Source organism: Chiloscyllium plagiosum, unplaced genomic scaffold, assembly GCF_037043375.1.
Source record: "Chiloscyllium plagiosum isolate Xiang-an unplaced genomic scaffold, Cpla_swu_hap1 HiC_scaffold_16, whole genome shotgun sequence".
Taxonomy (NCBI): Eukaryota; Metazoa; Chordata; class Chondrichthyes; order Orectolobiformes; family Hemiscylliidae; genus Chiloscyllium; species Chiloscyllium plagiosum.
This window is the reverse complement of record NW_028270154.1, coordinates 10,542,831-10,560,141: the sequence shown is the minus strand read 5'-3', so window position 1 is coordinate 10,560,141 and position 17,311 is coordinate 10,542,831. Positions and strand designations below refer to the sequence as shown.

Sequence of the window (17,311 nt, the reverse complement as noted above, 5' to 3'; positions counted from 1 at the left end):
TGAGGAGTGATTGTGTAGACTGGGCTTGTTTTCTTCAGAGCAGTGAATGTTGACAGAGGGCTTGATGGAGGTGCATAAGATTATAATCTGCAAGGATAGAGTGGATAGGAAAACACTTTTTTGATTAGCAGAGGGACCAGTAACCAGAAAGGTAGAAGGCCAGGAGGCGAGCTGGAGGTTCTGAGTTAACCTAGAGGTGATGGGAGTCTGGAATTCATTGCCTGAAAGGACGGTTGTGTCAGAAATTCTCATTGCATTTAAGAAGTATTTAGATATGCAGTTGCATAACTGCACTCTCAAGGGCAAAGGGCGACGAGCTGGAAATAGGATTCATGTAGTCAGATCTTTGTCAACCAGTACATACGTGATGGACCGAATGGTCTGTCTTCTGTGTTGTAAATGTCCATGAGCTGATAGTTACATTTCTCCAACACGGTTTTCACCAACATCTAGGTGTCTGTCAGACTTTTACAGTGAATGGAGTCCTTTAGAAGTGCAGGCAATGTTGTAATGTAGCAAACATAGCAGCCTGATTGTGCACAGCAAGCAGCAATTTGGTAATGATCAAATAGCGTGTCCTCTTCAGTGATATAAGTTAAGGGATGCATAGAATCATAGCATTTTACAGTACGGAGTGAGGCCATTCAACCCATCGTGTCTGTAACTGGCTCCTGAAAGAGCTAGGCAAAAGTGCGTACGGCAGATGCTGGAGATCAGAGTCAAGATTAGAGTGGCGCTGAAAAAGCACAGCAGGTCAGGTAGCATCTGAGGAGCAGGAAAATTGATGTTTTAGGCAAAAGCCCTTATCAGGACTGAAGGCAGGGAGCCTCATGGGTGGATAAATAAATGGGAGGGGGGTGGGGCTGGGGAGAAGGGAACTGAGAGTGCAATAGGTGGATAGAGGTGGGGGTGAAGGTGATAGGTCAGAGAGGAGGGTAGAGTGGATAGGTGGGAAGGAAGACTGGCAGGTAGGACAGGTCATGAGGACGGTGCTGAGCTGGAAGTTTGGAACTGGGCTAAGATGGGGGGAGGAGAAATAAGGAAACTGGTGAAGTCCACATTGATGCCCTGGGGTTGAAGGGTCCCGAGGCAGAAGGTAAGGCATTCTTTCTCAATTGGTGAGTGAGTGGCAGTGGAGAAGGCCCAGGACCTGCATGTCCATGGCAGAGTGAGAGGGGGAGTTGAAATGTTGGGCCACGAGGCAGTGGGGTAGATTGGTGCGGGTGTCCCGGAGATGTTCTATAAAGCGCTCTGTGAGAAGGCATCCAGTCTCCCCATTGTAGAGGAGACTGCATCGGGAGCAACCGATACAATAAATGATATTGGTGGATGTGCAGGTGAAACTTTGATGGATGTGGAAGGCTCCTTTGGGGCCTTGGAAGGAGGTGATGGGGGAGGTGTGGGTGCAGGTTTTGCAATTCCTGTGGTGGCAGGGGAAGGTGCCAGGACAGGAGGGTGGGTTGTAGGGTGGCGACACCTGACCAGTTAGTCGCGGAGGGAACGGTCTTTATGGAAAGCGGACCGGGGTGGGGAGGGAAATATATGTCTGGTGGTGGGGTCCGTGCGCAGGTGGCGGAACTGGCAGAGGATGATGCGATGTATACGGAAGTTGGTGGGGTGGAAGGTGAGGACAACAAGGTTCTGTCCTTGTTGCGGTTGGAGGGCTGGGGTTTGAGGGCGGAGGTGCAGGACGTGGATGGGATCATGAAAGAGCTACCCAGCTAGTCCCACTCTCCAGCCCTATCTCTGTAATGCTCTAAATTCATCACTTTCAAATATGTATCCAGCTCTCTTTGGAATGTTCCATAGAATCGCCTCCACCATTCCCTCAGGCAGTGCATTCCAAATCCTAATGACTCTCTGAGTAAAGACCTTTCTCCTCATCTCACTCCTAGCTCTCTTGCTAACAATCTTGAAATTGTGACCCCAAGTTACTGACGTACCAACTAATGGGAACACAAAAATCTTCTTTACCCTGTCAAAATGGTTCATAATTTTAAACACCTCAAGGAGGTCACCTCTTAATCTTCTCTGTTCCAATAAGAATAAACTCAATTTCTCTAATCTTTCCTTGTACCTAAAATCCCTCTTTCCAGGTATCATTCTAGTAAATGTCCTTTGCACTCTCCCCAGGGCTTTAACATCCTTCCTTAAATAAGGTGCTCAGAACTGAACATTTTACTTCAATTGTGGTCTGACCAATGATTTATAGAGGGGGAGCATCTCTTCCTTGCTTTTATCCTCTCAACCTCTATTTATAAACCCAAGGATCCTATAAGCCGCCGTAACAACTGATTCAGCTTGCCTGGTCACCTCGGAGAATCATGTACATGAACCCTGAGGTCCCTCTGCTCCTGTACTCCCCTCAGAGTTGTCCCATTGAGGCCTGTGCTGTCTCTCTGCGTTCCTTCGACCAAAATGCATTCCCTCACATTTCTCTGCATTGAAATTCATCTGCCAAGTGCCTGCCCATTTCACCAACTTGTCAATGTCCCTCTGAAGCTGCTCAGCATCATCATCACTGTTCATTATTCTCCCTAGCTTTGCTTCAATGATCTGCAAATTTAGAGATTTTGCCATCAACACCCATCTCCAAATTGTTTATATAAATCAGAAAAAGCAAGGGTCCCAACACCAACCCTGGGGGAACACGACTTTCAACTCCATCTCAGTCTGAGAAATGCCTATCAATACATACCCTGGGTTTCCTAACTTTTAACCAATTTCTAATCCATGCTATCAAGGACCCATCAATCCCAAACATTCCTAATTTGCCAACCAACCTGCCAGATGGCACTGCATCAAATGCTTTCTGAAAGTCCAAATATACAACATCCACTATCTGTGCCACCTTGTCACAGAACTCAATTACATTTGTCAGACACGACCTGTCTTTGACAAAGCCATATTGATAGTCAAGTATTAGCTTATTTTGCTCCAATCTATCCTGTATTATGGCCTCCATTAGTTTTCCCACTACTGATGTCACGCTGATTTGTAGGTCTGTAGTTTCCTGGATTATCCTCTCTCCCTTTCTTAAACAAAGGTGTCACATTTACGATTCTCCAGCCCCCCTGGGACTAATCCTGTGTTCACAGAGCTCTGGAGAATTTCTGTCAATGGCTCCACAATTTGCTCCCTTACCTCTCTCTCAGCAATCCAGGATGTATCGCATCTGAACTCGGTGACCTCTCTCCCTGGAGTGCTGCCAGGCTTTTTAACACCTCTTTCTTATCTAACACTATACTGCTCAGTTACTCAACACCCACATTTTCAACTGGACCATTGTCACCATTTTCAAATTTGCTAAAGGCAGAAGTAGAGTACCCATTCCATAACTCTGCCATATCCTTTGCTTCAATGATCAGCTTATATTGTTTGTTCTGTTTGGACTCCACTCTATCCTTCACTAATATCTTACCATTAATGTGTCTGAAGAACATTTTACTGTGTGTTATAGCACAACATGGTAGCTCAATGGTTAGCACTGCTGCCTCATAGCACTAGGGACCTGGGTTTGATTCCAGCCTTGGGCGACTGTCTGTGTGGAGTTTGCACATTCTCCCCGTGTCTGTGCGGATTTCCTCCAGGTGCTCCGGTTTCCTCCCATAGTCCAAGGATGTTCAGGTTAAAAGGTCCAAAGTTTGGCCATACTAAATTGCCCATTGTATTTCAGGGATGTGTAGGTTAGGCGCATTAGTCAGCGGTAAATGTAAGATAATAGGGTAAGGGAATAGGTCTGGGTGGGTTACTCTTGGGAGGGGACTTGTTGGGGCTAATGGCCTGTTTCCACACTGTAGGGATTCTGTGAAGCATTCCATCCTTTCCTGTTAGCCTTCCTTATTCCAGCCTTAGTTGAAAACTGTGGCACTAGAAAAGCACAGCTGGTCAGGCAGCGTCTGAGGAGCAAGAGAGTCGCCGTTTTGAGCATAAGCCCTTTTCCAGCACCAGGCCTTTTGACTCTGATCTCCAGCATCTGCAGTCATCACTTCCTCATCATTCCAGCCTTCGTCTCTCTCCTGAATTTGCGGTATTCTTCCTGATTTCTATAGATTATGGCCAGGGCGCCAGGGGGTGCAGGTTGCTCTGGGTGCAGCAGCAGGTTGCAGGGAGAAGTGACAGTAAACCTCCTTTATCCTTTCTGTTTCCAGACTTCTCACTGCAACAGCTCCGCCCCTGGTTCGCTCCATGACTATGGAGCAACAACTATAGACGGAAGCAGAAACATCTCCTTTCATGACTACGCGGGAAAGCTAATCCTGGTCGTCAACGTCGCCACATTTTGAGGCCTGACGCCCCAATATAAGGGTGAGGATGACCTGCAGCTCCACTGACTGTGCTGACAATTATATTCCATCCATCGTAGGCGTTGGCAGATTTATTGGTGCAGAGGTGCCGGTGTTGGACTGGGGTGGACAAAGTCAGAAGTCTCTTGACACCAGGTTATAGTCCAACAGGTTTATCTGAAATTCCAAGCTTTCAGAGCACTGCACCTTCATCAGTTGAAGTGGAAGGAAGGGCACAGACGAAGGGGCAGAGTTCCGAAAGCATGGGATTTCAAATAAGCCTGTTGGTCTATAGTCTAGTGTCATGTGACTTCCAACTTTGGCAGATTTAAAACAGATTTTTAAAAAATTTATTTCTGGGACTTGGCATCGCTGGCTGGCCAGCATTGACAGCCCATCCCTAGTTGCCCTCGAAGGTGGGGGTGAGCTGCCGTCTTAAATCACTGCAGTCCACTTGCGGTGGGTTGACCCACAATGCCGGTAGGGAAGGTGTGCCAGGAGTTTGACCCAAATAAGGAACAGTGATATATTTCCTAGTTAGGGTGGTGAGTGGGGTGGAACTTGCAGGTGGTGGGTGGTGTTCCCAAGTGCACGACAGAAGTGGTCGTGGGTTTGGAAGGCGCTGTCTGAGGAGCAAATGAATTTGAACAGATGATTTACAGAATCCCTACAGTGCGGAAGCAGGCTGTTCGGCCTATCTAGTCCATACCAATCCTCCAAAGAGCATCCTACACTGACCCACTCTATCCCTGCATTTCCCGTGGCCAGTCCACCGAACCTACACTTTGGGCAATTTTGCACGGCCAGTCCACCCTAACCTGCACGTCTTTGCTCCGAGGAGGAATTCATTCTGTGAGGGTCATGAATCTACGGAATTCACTGCTCCAGAGTGTGGTAGATGCTAAGACACTGAATAAATTTAAAGGAGGAGATAGATTTGTAATTAGTAACAGGTTGAAGGGTTATGAGGAGCAGGCAGGAAAATGGAGTTGAGACTGAGTTATGATTGGCCATGATTATTATAAATGATAGAACATGCTCAAGGGGCTGAATGACCTACTCCCAGAGTCCCTAAAGTGCGGAACAAGGCTATTCAGCCCATCAAGTCTGTACTGATCCTCCAAAGAGCATCCCATCCAGCAACCCCACCCATCTCTATATTTCTCTTAGGCTAACCCACACATCCCTGATCACTATGGTCAGTTTCCCATTGCCAATCCACCTAACTTGCATATCTTTGGACTGTGGGTGGAAACCCGTGCAGACACGGGGAGAACGTGCAAACTCCACACACAGTCTCCTGAGGCTGCAATTAAACCTGGGTGCCTGGTGCTGGGAATCAGCAGTGAGCTATCCTAGTTAATATGTTACCTAATCCTTCTCCAACCCTACTTCATCTCCCGCCAGCATTTTATCCTCCTGTTTCCTTCTCCCTCGTGCTCACTTGGCTTCCCTTTTTAATCACTCCTGGGGAAAATGGGAGCACAACCAATAAGGTAATCTCTCCCTGAACTCTGCTGGAGCTGGTGTTCTTGCTTCCTAACTGGAGAGGTGGAGATTTTAATCCTTGAAAGTGGAGTTGCCAGTAGATAGGATAGTGAAGAAGGCGTTTGGTATGCTTTCCTTTATTGGTCAAGAGTATTGAGTCCAGGAGTTGGGAGGTCATGTTGTGGCTGTACAGGACATTGGTTAGGCCACTGTTGGAATATTGCATGCAATTCTGGTGTCCCGCCTATCGGAAAGCTGTTGTGAAACTTGAAAGGGTTCAGAAAAGATTTACAAGGATGTTGCCAGTGTTGGAGGGTTTGAGCTATAGGGAGAGGTTGAATAGGCTGGGGCTGTTGTCACTGGAGTGTCAGAGGCTGAGGGGTGACCTTATAGAAGTTTACAAAATCATGAGGGGCATGGATAGGGTAAACAAACAAGGCCTTCTCCCTGAGGTGGGGGGGTCCAGAACTAGAGGGCATACGTTTAAGATGAGAGGGGGAAGATATAAAAGGGACCTAAGGGGAACTTTTTCATGCAGAGGGTGGTGGGTGTGTGGAATAAGCTGCCAGAGGATATGGTGGAGGCTGGTACAATTACAACATTTAAAAGGCATTTGGATGGGTATATGAATAGGAAGGTTTAGAGGGATATGGACCAAATGTTGGCAAATGGGACTAAATTAGGTTCGGATGTATTGGGCAGCATGGACGAATTGGACTAAAGGGTCTGTTTTTATCCTGTATATCTCTATGAATAGTGGGGGTAAGGAATCAGGTTTGGCAAGATGAATCACAATCTGGGGAAGGTGTGGTCATGTTAAAAAGTAGGAACAAGAGCACAGGGAAAGGTATTAATATGGGCAATAATCGACTGACCATGACAGGAAGAGAGTGAGTATACAAGCAGAAAGCTGGAAGAACACAGCAAGCTAGGCACATCAGGAGGTGGAATAATTGGCATTTTGGGTAGAACCTCATTCCTGAAGAAGGGTTATACCCGAAACATTGATTTCTTCACCTCCTGACGCTGCCTGGCTTGCTGTGTTCTTCCAGCCTCTATTTGTCCAGTTTGGATTCCAGCATCTGCACTTTTTTTGTCTCTAAGGAAGAGAGAGAGAGAGAGAGCACAAATCCAAGAATCAACCAACAGATAAGACTGAAGTTTACAAAGAGAGTAAATGACTGAAACTATACGCCCAGTATCTGAATATACCTCAGTCAAACTGAAATAGGAGAGCACAAATAGAAATGAATGAATACAGTTTAGTAGCTATAACATAGACAAGGCTGAATGATGGCATGGAGTGGTGCTGCTCAGAGGTCACAGGGCAGTTAGGAATTTAGGAGAAAGAGTTGCAGTTGAAATGAGAAATGATATTGGCAGGAGGTCACTGGTGCGAGTGCTGTATAGATTCATGACAATGACCACATGGTAAGGTGGATTCATAAAGTCATGGGAATCTACAGCACAGTGACCCATCCTGCCTGCACCAGTCAAAAATCATTATTCTAATCCGATTTTCCTACACTTGGCCCATAGCCTGAGTGTCCTGGTATCACCATTGCACATTTAAGTACTTCATCAGCACCATGGGGGTTTCTGCCTCTCCCACCCTTACAGGCAGTGAGTTCCAGCTTCCCCACCACCCTCTGGGTGAAAAGGTTTTTCCTCACATCCCCATCTAAACCCCCTGCCCCTTCCTTTAAACCTATGCTCCGCCACCCCAGTCATTGATTCCTCCAAGGTGAAAGGTTTCTTCCTGTCTATGGCCCTCACAGGTTTATAAATCTTAATCATGCCCACTCTCAATCTTCTCGATTCGAAGGAAATAAACCCCAGTCAGTCCAGTGGCTGGTTATAACTAAAGAGAGGGGTATAAAGGATGAAATAACAAGGGAATGTCAGAAAGGCACAGTGATAATCATGGTGCATTTTAATCTACATGTATACTGGAAAAGCCAAATAAATACTGCAAAGTAGAAATGAAAATACTGGATAACTTCAGCAGGTCTGGCAGCATCTGTGGAGAGAAAAACAGAGTTAACATTTTGAATCCAGTATGACACTTAGAACATAGAACATTATAGCGCAGTACAGGCCCTTTGGCCCTCAACATTGCATCAACCTGTGAAACCAATCTGAAGCCCATCTATCCTAAACTATTCCATTTCATCCATATGTCTATCCAATGACCATTTAAATGCCCTTAAAGTCGGTGAGTCTACTACTGTTGCAGGCAGGGCATTCCACGCGCCTTCTACTCTCTGAGAAAAGAACCTACTTCTGACAACTGTCCTATATCTATCACCCTTCAATTTAAAGCTGTGTCCCCTCATGCTAGTCATCACCATCTGAGGAAAAAGGCTCTAACTGTCCACCCTATCTAACCCTCTGATTATCTTATAGTCTCAATTAAGTCACTTCTCAACCTTCTCTCTAACGAAAATGGCGTCAAGTTCCTCCGTCTTTCCTCCTAAGAACTTCCCTCCAAACCAGGCAACATCCCAGTAAATCTCCTCTGAACCATTTCCATCTCCTTCCTATAATGCGGTGACCAGACCTGTACGCAATACTCCAAGTGTGGCCACACCAGAGTTTTGTACAGCTACAGCATGACCTCATAGATTCTGACAACCCTATCAACCTAGGTGGCAACTTTGAGGGATCTATGCACATGGACACCGAGATCTCTCTGCTCATCTACATCGCAAAGGATCCTACCATTAGCCCAGTATTGTGCATTCCAGTTACTCTTGTTAAGGGTGAATCACCTCACACTTTTCTGCATTAATCTCCATTTGCCATCTCTCAGCCCAGCTCTGCAGCTTATCTATGTTCCTCTGTAACCTACAACATCCTTACGCTCTATCCACAACTCCACTGACCTTAGTATTATCCACATTTTTACTAATCCATCCTTCTACGCCCTCATCCAGGTCATTTATAAAAATGACAAGCAGCAGTGGGCCCAAAACAGATCCTTGCTAGTAGTTACACCAATAGTAACTGAACTCCAGGATGAACATTTCCCATCAAACACCACCCTCTGTCTTCTTTCAGCTAGCCAATTTCTGTTCCAAACTGCTAAATCGTCCTGAATCCCATGTCCCTGTATTTTGTGCAATAGCCTACTGTGGGGAACCTTATCAAATGTCTTACTGAAATCCACATACACCACACCTTCTGCAGAACTGACTGAAGAAACCAAATGACCGAAAGTTGGCTAGTTGAGAAGCTCATCAAATATTTTCAACCGTTATCAGCTGCTTCATCAATGACCTTCCCTCCATCATAAGGTCAGAATTGGGAATGTTTGCCAATAATTGCACAATGTTCAGCACCATTCCCAACTCATCAGATACAGAAACAGTCCGTGTTTGAACTGACATGTGATAAATAATATTCATGCCACAGAAATACCAGACAGAGAGCATATCCAATAAGAGACAATCTAACAACTGCCCCTTGACATTCAATAATGTTACCAACATTGTCAACTTCCTGGGGTGACCATTGACCAGAAATTGAACTGGACATACTATATAAATACATCAGCTGCAAGAGCAGTTCAGAGGTTAAGAATACTGCAGCAAGTAACTCAACTGCTGACTCCCCAAAGCCTGCCCAAGTCACAAGTCAGGAGTGTGATGGAATACTCCCCCCTTGTCTGGATGGGGGTTGCACCAACAACACTCAAGAAGCTTGGCACTATCCAGGACAAACCAGCTCACTTGATTAGCTACAGGGCGAGACTCATCGGCCTGATCTTACCATTTCATGAACAAACTTGAAATGTTCTCAGAATAAGATGTGCTTTTCGTCTGTAGGAATGAATGCACTACAGGACGAGCTGGGTCGAGACGATTTTATCATCCTCGCATTCCCATGTAACCAGTTCGGCAAACAAGAACCAGCTGAAAACTATGAGATCCTCCCTTTGTTGAAGTAAGTAAGTGATCCCCTCCAATCTCCGAGCCCCGCTCTGTACAGCTGCTGGGAAGGACTCAGCTCAGAAAAGATGTCCCCTAAGCAGTCACTGCCATTTACAGCTGTAGCCCATAATCATGGGAACGGTGACATTGTGGTAATATCACTGACCCTGATCATCTGAGAGCCAAACATAATGCTCAAGAGACATGGGGTCAAATCACACCAGGGCAATTGATGGAATTTAAATTTGATTGATAGCTTTAGATTCCAGAAGTTATCTTTAGTAATGGGGATCCCTTAGATAGTAACAGGACTGGTTGAGAGAACAGTTAATTAAAGTACACTGCATGTTAAGCCTTGTAATGGGGTGCAAGAGCAGGTGACACTTAGATAAGAGGCTTTAGCCTCTTCAGAGCAGTGCACTTCAGGAAGGATGTGAAGATATGAAACAGGGTGTCAGAGGTTTCCAAGAATGGTTTCAGGGAGGGGATACCTCAGCTGTAAAGATAGTTTCCTTTGAAAAGAACAGATCTGGTAGTTAGAGGTGGCACAGTGGCTCAGTGCCTCATAGTGCCAGGGACCCAGATTCAATTCCCGCCTCGGGAGACTGTGCAAACTCCACACAGACATTCTCAGTTTCCTACGTGTGCTCTGGTTTCCTCCCACAGTCCAAAGGTGTGCGGGTTAGGGTAAATTGGCCATGCTAAATTACCCAGTGCCCAGGGATGTGCTGGTTTGGTGGGTTAGCCGTGGGAAATGCAGTGTTATGAGGAAGAGATGGAGGGTCAGTACAGACTTGATAGGCCAAATGGCCTGTAGAGATTTTATGCATTCACAATCAGACAGGTCTGGATGGTGTAAGTTGGGAGAAACTGCTCCCACTTCAGGATACTCCAGCATAATCTAACATATGATGTGGAGGTGCTGGTGTTGAACTGGTGTGGACAAAGTCAGAAGTTACACAACACCAGGTTATAGTCCATTTGAATCACAAGTTTTCGGAGCACTGGTCCTTCGTCAGGTGAGTATAAACATAGATAGCTGCCTGACAGAAAACAGCGAAGAGAAAATGAGGTCTGCAGATGCTGGAGATCAGAGATGGAAATGTGTTGCTGGAGAAGCGCAAATATAGTGCAGTTTTCAACTCCAAATGCTTTGCTTTCTTTCAGTCCTTCCTGCCAAAGTGACCAAGTTCACATTCTCCCACACTGTACACCATCTGCCAGATTTTCACACACAATCAATATCAGTCCGACTCCTGCCCTCTCACCTAAGTTATTGATAAGAATTGTAAAAGGCTGAGCCCTGTGAGATTCCACTTATCAAATCCACGCAATCTGAAAGAGACCCATTTAGGCATACGCTGTTTTCTGTCATGGAAATGTGTTGCTGGAGAAGCGCAGCAGGTCAGGCAGCATCTAGGGAACAGGAGAATCGACGTTTCGGGCATTAGCCCTTCTTCAGGAATGAAGAAGGGCTAATGCCCGAAACGTCGATTCTCCTGTTCCCTAGATGCTGCCTGACCTGCTGCGCTTCTCCAGCAACACATTTCCATGACAGAAAACAGCGTATGCCTAAATGGGTCTCTTTCAGATTGCGTGGATTTGATAAGTGGAATCTCACAGGGCTCAGCCTTTTACAATTCTTATCAATAACTTAGGTGAGAGGGCAGGAGTCGGACTGATATTGATTGTGTGTGAAAATCTGGCAGATGGTGTACAGTGTGGGAGAATGTGAACTTGGTCACTTTGGCAGGAAGGACTGAAAGAAAGCAAAGCATTTGGAGTTGAAAACTGCACTATATTTGAGATATGGTCTCAATGTACAACCTTACAGAATACTGAGAGGCATGGATAGTCTGGACGTGGACAATGACTAAAGAATTCTGAGGAGCAGAGAATTCTGGTTGTTCTTCTGGAAGAATCACAAAATGTTAGTATGAAGGCACAGCAAGTGGTTACAATGGTAAATGGAATGCTAGCATTTATTTCAAGAAATCCTAAATATAAAAGTAAGGATTATACGCCATAGGACTGTAAGATATAGGAACAGAATTAGTCCATTCAGCCCATCGAATCTGCTCCCCCATTCGATCGTGGCTGATATGTTTCTCAACCCCATTCTCCTGCCTAGTCCCCCTACGCTTGATCCCCTTACCAATCAAGAACCTATCTGTCTCTGGCTTAAAGACACCCAATGACTTGGCCTCCACAGACTATTGTGGAACGAGTTCCACAGATTCTCCACCCTCTGGCTGAAGAAATTCCTCCTCATCTTAGTTCTAAAGGGTCATACTTTCACTCTAGACCCTCTGCTCCTAGCCTCTCCTACTGGTGGAGACATCGTCTCCATGTCCACTCTATCCAGGCCTCTCAGTATTCTGTACATTTGTACATTGTGACCACATCTCAAATACAGTGCAGTTTCCATCTCATTGAAGAAAGGGTGTAAATGCATTGGAAGCAATTCAGAGGGGGGTTTATGAGATTGATATGCAGACTGAGTGGATTGCTTATAAGGAGAGATTGGATAGGCTGGGGCTTGTTTCTAAGGTGATGGGGAAGGATGCTTGTTTGTGTGGGTGAATGCTGAGCTACAGGACGTTACTTCAAAATTGGGGGGGTCACCTTTTTAGGATAGAATTTAGGAATTTCTTTTTTCCTCTCTCAGACGGTTGTGCAACTTTGGAACTCTCTACCTCAGAAGGTGGAGGCGGCGATGTCATTGAATATTCTAAAGGCCGAGGTGGAAAGAACATACAACAGACAGGCTAGAACAGTACAGCTAAGAACAGGCCCTTCAGCCCTCAATGTCTATGCTGATTATGATGACATACTAAACTAATCCCATCTTCTGCACATAGCCCGCAACACTCTGCTTGTTCAAACCCTCTTAACGTGACCGTTGTATCTGCTTTCACCACCTCCCCTGGCAGCATGGTCCAGGCACCTACCACCCTTCTGTGTAAAAAAAAAACCTTTACTCGGACATCTCCTTTAAACTTACCCCCCTCTCACCATAAACCAATTTCCCCCAATGCTTGACATTTCCACCCTGGGATAAAGACTGACTATCCAAGCCCCTTATCATTTTAGATACTTCAATCAGGTTGTCTGAGAGTGTGGTGGAGAAGGATTCAATCAGAGCATTCAAAAGGGAATTAGGTAGATGGGAGACAAAGGCAGGGAAATGGCACTAAGTGAGATGCTCATTCAGAGATCCAGATCAGACAGTGGGGCATTAATCTGCATTGCTCATCCAGTGACGTTATAACTCCCCCACTGTCTTCTGGATTAGTGCTGGAAGAGCACAGCAGTTCAGGCAGCATCCGAGGAGCAGTAAAATCGACGTTTCGGGCAAAAGCCCTTCATCAGGAATAAAGGCAGAGAGCCTGAAGCGTGGAGAGATAAGCTAGAGGAGGGTGGGGGTGGAGAAAGTAGCATAGAGTACAATGGGTGAGTGGGGGAGGGGATGAAGGTGATAGGTCGGGGGCGGGGGGAGGGTGGATTGGATAGGTGGGAAGGAAGATAGGCAGGTAGGACAGTTCATGGGGACAGTGCTGAGCTGGAAGTTTGGAACTAGGGTGAGGTGGGGGAAGGGGAAATGAGGAAACTGTTGAAGTCCACATTGATGCCCTGGGGTTGAAGTGTTCCGAGGCGGAAGATGAGGCGTTCTTCCTCCAGGCGTCTGGTGGTGAGGGAGCGGCGGTGAAGGAGGCAGAGGACCTCCACGTCCTCGGCAGAGTGGGAGGGGGTGTTGAAATGTTGGACCACAGGGCGGTGTGGTTGATTGGTGCGGGTGTCCCGGAGATGTTCCCTAAAGCGCTCTGCTAGGAGGCGTCCAGTCTCCCCAATGTAGAGGAGATCGCATCGGGAGCAACGGATACAATAAATGATATTAGTGGATGTGCAGGTAAAACTTTGATGGATGTGGAAGGCTCCTTTAGGGCCTTGGATGGAGGTGAGGGAGGAGGTGTGGGTGCAGGTTTTGCAGTTCCTGCGGTGACAGGGGAAGATGCCAGGATGGGAGGGTGGGTCGTAGGGGGGCGTGGACCTGACCAGGTAGCCATGGAGGGAACGATTTTTGCGGAAGGTGGAAAGGGGTGGGGAGGGAAATATATTCCTGGTGGTGGGATCTTTTTGGAGGTGGCGGAAATGTCGGCGGATGATTTGGTTTATGCGAAGGTTTGTAGGGTGGAAGGTGAGCACCAGGGGCGTTCTGTCCTTGCTACGGTTGGAGGGGTGGGGTCTGAGGGCAGAGGTGCAGGATGTGGACGAAATGCATTGGAGGGTATCTTTAACTACATAGGAAGGGAAATTGCAGTCTCTAAAGAAGGAGTCCATCTGGTGTGTTCTGTGGTGGAACTGGTCCTCCTGGGAGCAGATACGGTGGAGGAATTGGGAATACAGGATGGCATTTTTGCAAGAGTAAGGTGGGAAGAGGTGTAATCCAGGTAGCTGTGGGAGTCGATTGGTTTGTAAAAAATGTCAGTGTCAAGTCGGTCGTCATTAATAGAGATAGAGTGGTCTAGGAAGGGGAGGGAGGTGTCAGAGATGGTCAAGGTAAATTTAAGGTCAGGGTGGAATGTGTTGGTGAAGTTGATGAATTGCTCAACTTCCTCGCGGGAGCACGAGGTGGCGCCAATGCAGTCATCAATGTAGCGGAGGAAGAGGTGGGGAGTGGTGCCGGTGTAATTACGGAAGATCGACTGTTCTACGTAGCCAACAAAGAGACAGGCATAGCTGGGGCCTAGACATGTGCCCATGGCTACCCCTTTGGTCTGGAGGAAGTGGGAGGATTCGAAGGAGAAATTAAGGGTGAGAACCAGTTCAGCCAAATGAATGAGTGTTGGTGGAAGGGTACTGTTGGGGACGTCGGGAGAGGAACAAACAGAGGGCTTGAAGGCCCTGGTCATGGCGGATGGAGGTGTAGAGGGATTGGATATCCATGGTGAAGATGAGGCTTTGGGGGCCGGGGAAACGGAAGTCTTGGAGGAGGTGGAGGGCGTGGGTGGTGTCTCGAACCTATGTGAGAAGTTCCTGGACTGGGGGGGGGTAGGACAGTGTCGAGGTAGGTAGAGATGAGTTCAGTGGGGCAGGAGCATGCTGAGACAATGGGTCGGCCAGTATGGTCAGGCTTGTGGATCTTGGGAAGGAGGTAGAACCGTGCAGTGCGGGGTTCCCGGACTATGAGGTTGGAAGCTGTGGGTGGGAGATCTCCTGAGGTGATGAGGTTCTGTATGGTCTGGGAGATGATGGTTTGGTGATGGGGAGTGGGGTCATGGTCGAGGGGGCGGTAGGAAGAGGTGTCCTCGAGTTGGCGTTTGGCTTTAGTGGTGTAGAGGTCAGTGCGCCAGATTACCACTGCACCCCCTTTATCTGCTGGCTTGATGGTGAGGTTGGGATTGGAGCAGAGGGATTGGAGGGCTGCGTGTTGTGAGGGTGAGAGGTTGGAGTGGGGGAGGGAGGTAGACAGGTTGAGGCAGTTAATGTCCCGGCGGCAGTTGGAAATGAAGAGGTCGAGGGCAGGTAATAGGCCAGCGCGGGGTGTTCAGATGGATGCAGTGTGTTGGAGGTGGGCAAAGGGGGCCTCGGAAGGTGGGCGGGAATCCTGATTGTGAAAGTAAGCTCAAAGGTGGAGGCGACGGAGGAAGTGTTCAACGTCACGGCATGTATTAAATTCATTGATGCGTGGACGGAGGGGGATGAAGGGGAGTCCTTTGCTGAGGACTGATCGTTCGTCCTCAGTGAGGGGGAGGTCTGGGGGAATGGTGAAAACTCGGCAGGGCTGGGAGCTGGGATCTGGTGTGGGTGTAGAGCTGGGACTGGGGGCGGAGCCGGTAACTGGAGTGGGTGTGATGGTGGGGGGGAATGGGGGTGGAGTCATGAGCAGGGATGGTGTTCCCCTTAGGGCTCTGGGGGCCGGGAATGGTGACAGTGGGATCTGTGGGGGGGTGTGTCAGCAGAATGCAGGTGAGTGGCGTTGGTGGGGGTGGAAGTGGTGGCAGACATGGCAGTGGGGGTGGCGGAAGTCACTGAACGTGTGACATCAGCGATGATGTGAGGGGCGGAAGTGGTTGTGGGAGTGGCCATGATGGGGTGGAAGTGACATCATCAATCAGCGTGGGGGTGGCAGCTGCACCAGCCGCATGGCCAATGGCGTCCAAGCAGTTCCAGAGGCCGGGGGAATCTTCTGGAATGTTTGAGGAGCGCTGGTTATGGAGGTGGGTAGATAAAAGTTTGTTGTACTTACAGTTTTTGATGTTTGAGATGGAGTTGAAATACTGTTTGTTGAGAGTATGGATTCTCCTGAGGATGTAGTACAGAGTGGGTCCTTTGCAATTCTGAGAGAGTGTGGCCCTCAGCTGAGGCAGGGCTGTCTGTAGAGAGGTTAGGTGCCAGCGCATTGCTGTGAGTGTGGAGCGGAGGATCTTGAAGGAGAACTGTTGCTGGTGTTTTTGAATCTGTAGTCTGTACTGTTTGTCCTGTTCAGGTCCGAACTCTGCTGGTTTAAAGTTGGTCCGGAGTCCGTGTGGGATGAGTTGGTTATGGAGGCAGGCACTGAGGAAGCAAATGTGGCTGTGGTAATGAGTTTGTTTCAGGACATGGTTGAAGAGCTTCAGGGCAGAGGAACTGACCTGGGAGTTGCAGTGGGAGAGAGACTCCCTGAGATTCTTGTAGAGAGAGGAGGAAAACTTCTTCAGGGCAGGCATCCTTGCAAGAGGATTCGCAGTAGGATTAAAATTAACTAGGTAAAAACAATGACTGCAGATGCTGGAAAACAGATTCTGGATTAGTGGTGCTAGAAGAGCACAGCAGTTCAGGCAGCATCCGAGGAGCAGTAAAATCGACGTTTCGGGTAAAAGCCCTTCATCAAGAATAAAGGCAGAGAGCCTGAAGCGTGGAGAGATAAGCAAGGGGGGGGGGGGGAGAAAGTAGCATGGAGTACATTAGGTGAGTGGGGGAGGGGATGAAGGTGATAGGTCGGGGACGGGGGGAGGGTGGAGTGGATAGGTGGAAAATAAGATAGGCAGGTAGGCCACTGTCTCCCCGGTTATTACCAGGTCACAGCAGAGGGAGGCACCACAGTCAGTCTGAGTGACCCTGTGTTTGGGAGAATCCTGCATTCCTGCCCATGGTCACTATCCAGGGAACATGCTGAGTGTGGGACCACTTTGGATAAAGACAGAGAACAGCACCCCCTACTGTAGGAGGGGATGAATGGCCTTTTACTGGACAATGACATTGCTATTTATTTACCTGGATAACACATCTGTTGTCGCTTGGTCACAGGTATATCCGTCCTGGCAAAGGGTTCGTTCCAAACTTCCAACTGTTCAAGAAAGGAGATGTGAACGGGGAAAATGAGCAGCAGCTATTCACATACCTGAAGGTAAGGGAGACCCTGACAAGGTGTTCATCACAAGCCATGTCTCTCAAGATCATCCCATTGCCAAGTAGTACTGAGAGAGAGCTGCACTGTTGGAGGCGCATGCCTGGCAATAAAACAAACCTATCTGGATCAGAATAGATTACGCCAAATTCTGTAACTTTCCAAAGTTAAGAACAATTGATGATACAGGTTAGTCCCGCCTGACAGATACAGAT

At 47.7% G+C, this 17,311-nt stretch overlaps 1 protein-coding gene across 1 annotated transcript in view; it reads left to right on the top strand.

The window, feature by feature from the left end:
• Positions 1 to 17,311, top strand: part of gpx3 (glutathione peroxidase 3) — a 28,589-nt gene that overhangs the window by 9,301 nt on the left and 1,977 nt on the right. Inside the window, exons 2-4 of the mRNA XM_043703092.2 lie at positions 4,152 to 4,308; positions 9,602 to 9,719; positions 16,997 to 17,096. Coding sequence (XP_043559027.1) covers positions 4,152 to 4,308; positions 9,602 to 9,719; positions 16,997 to 17,096 — 375 coding nt within the window. The remainder of the gene's footprint in view (positions 1 to 4,151; positions 4,309 to 9,601; positions 9,720 to 16,996; positions 17,097 to 17,311) is intronic.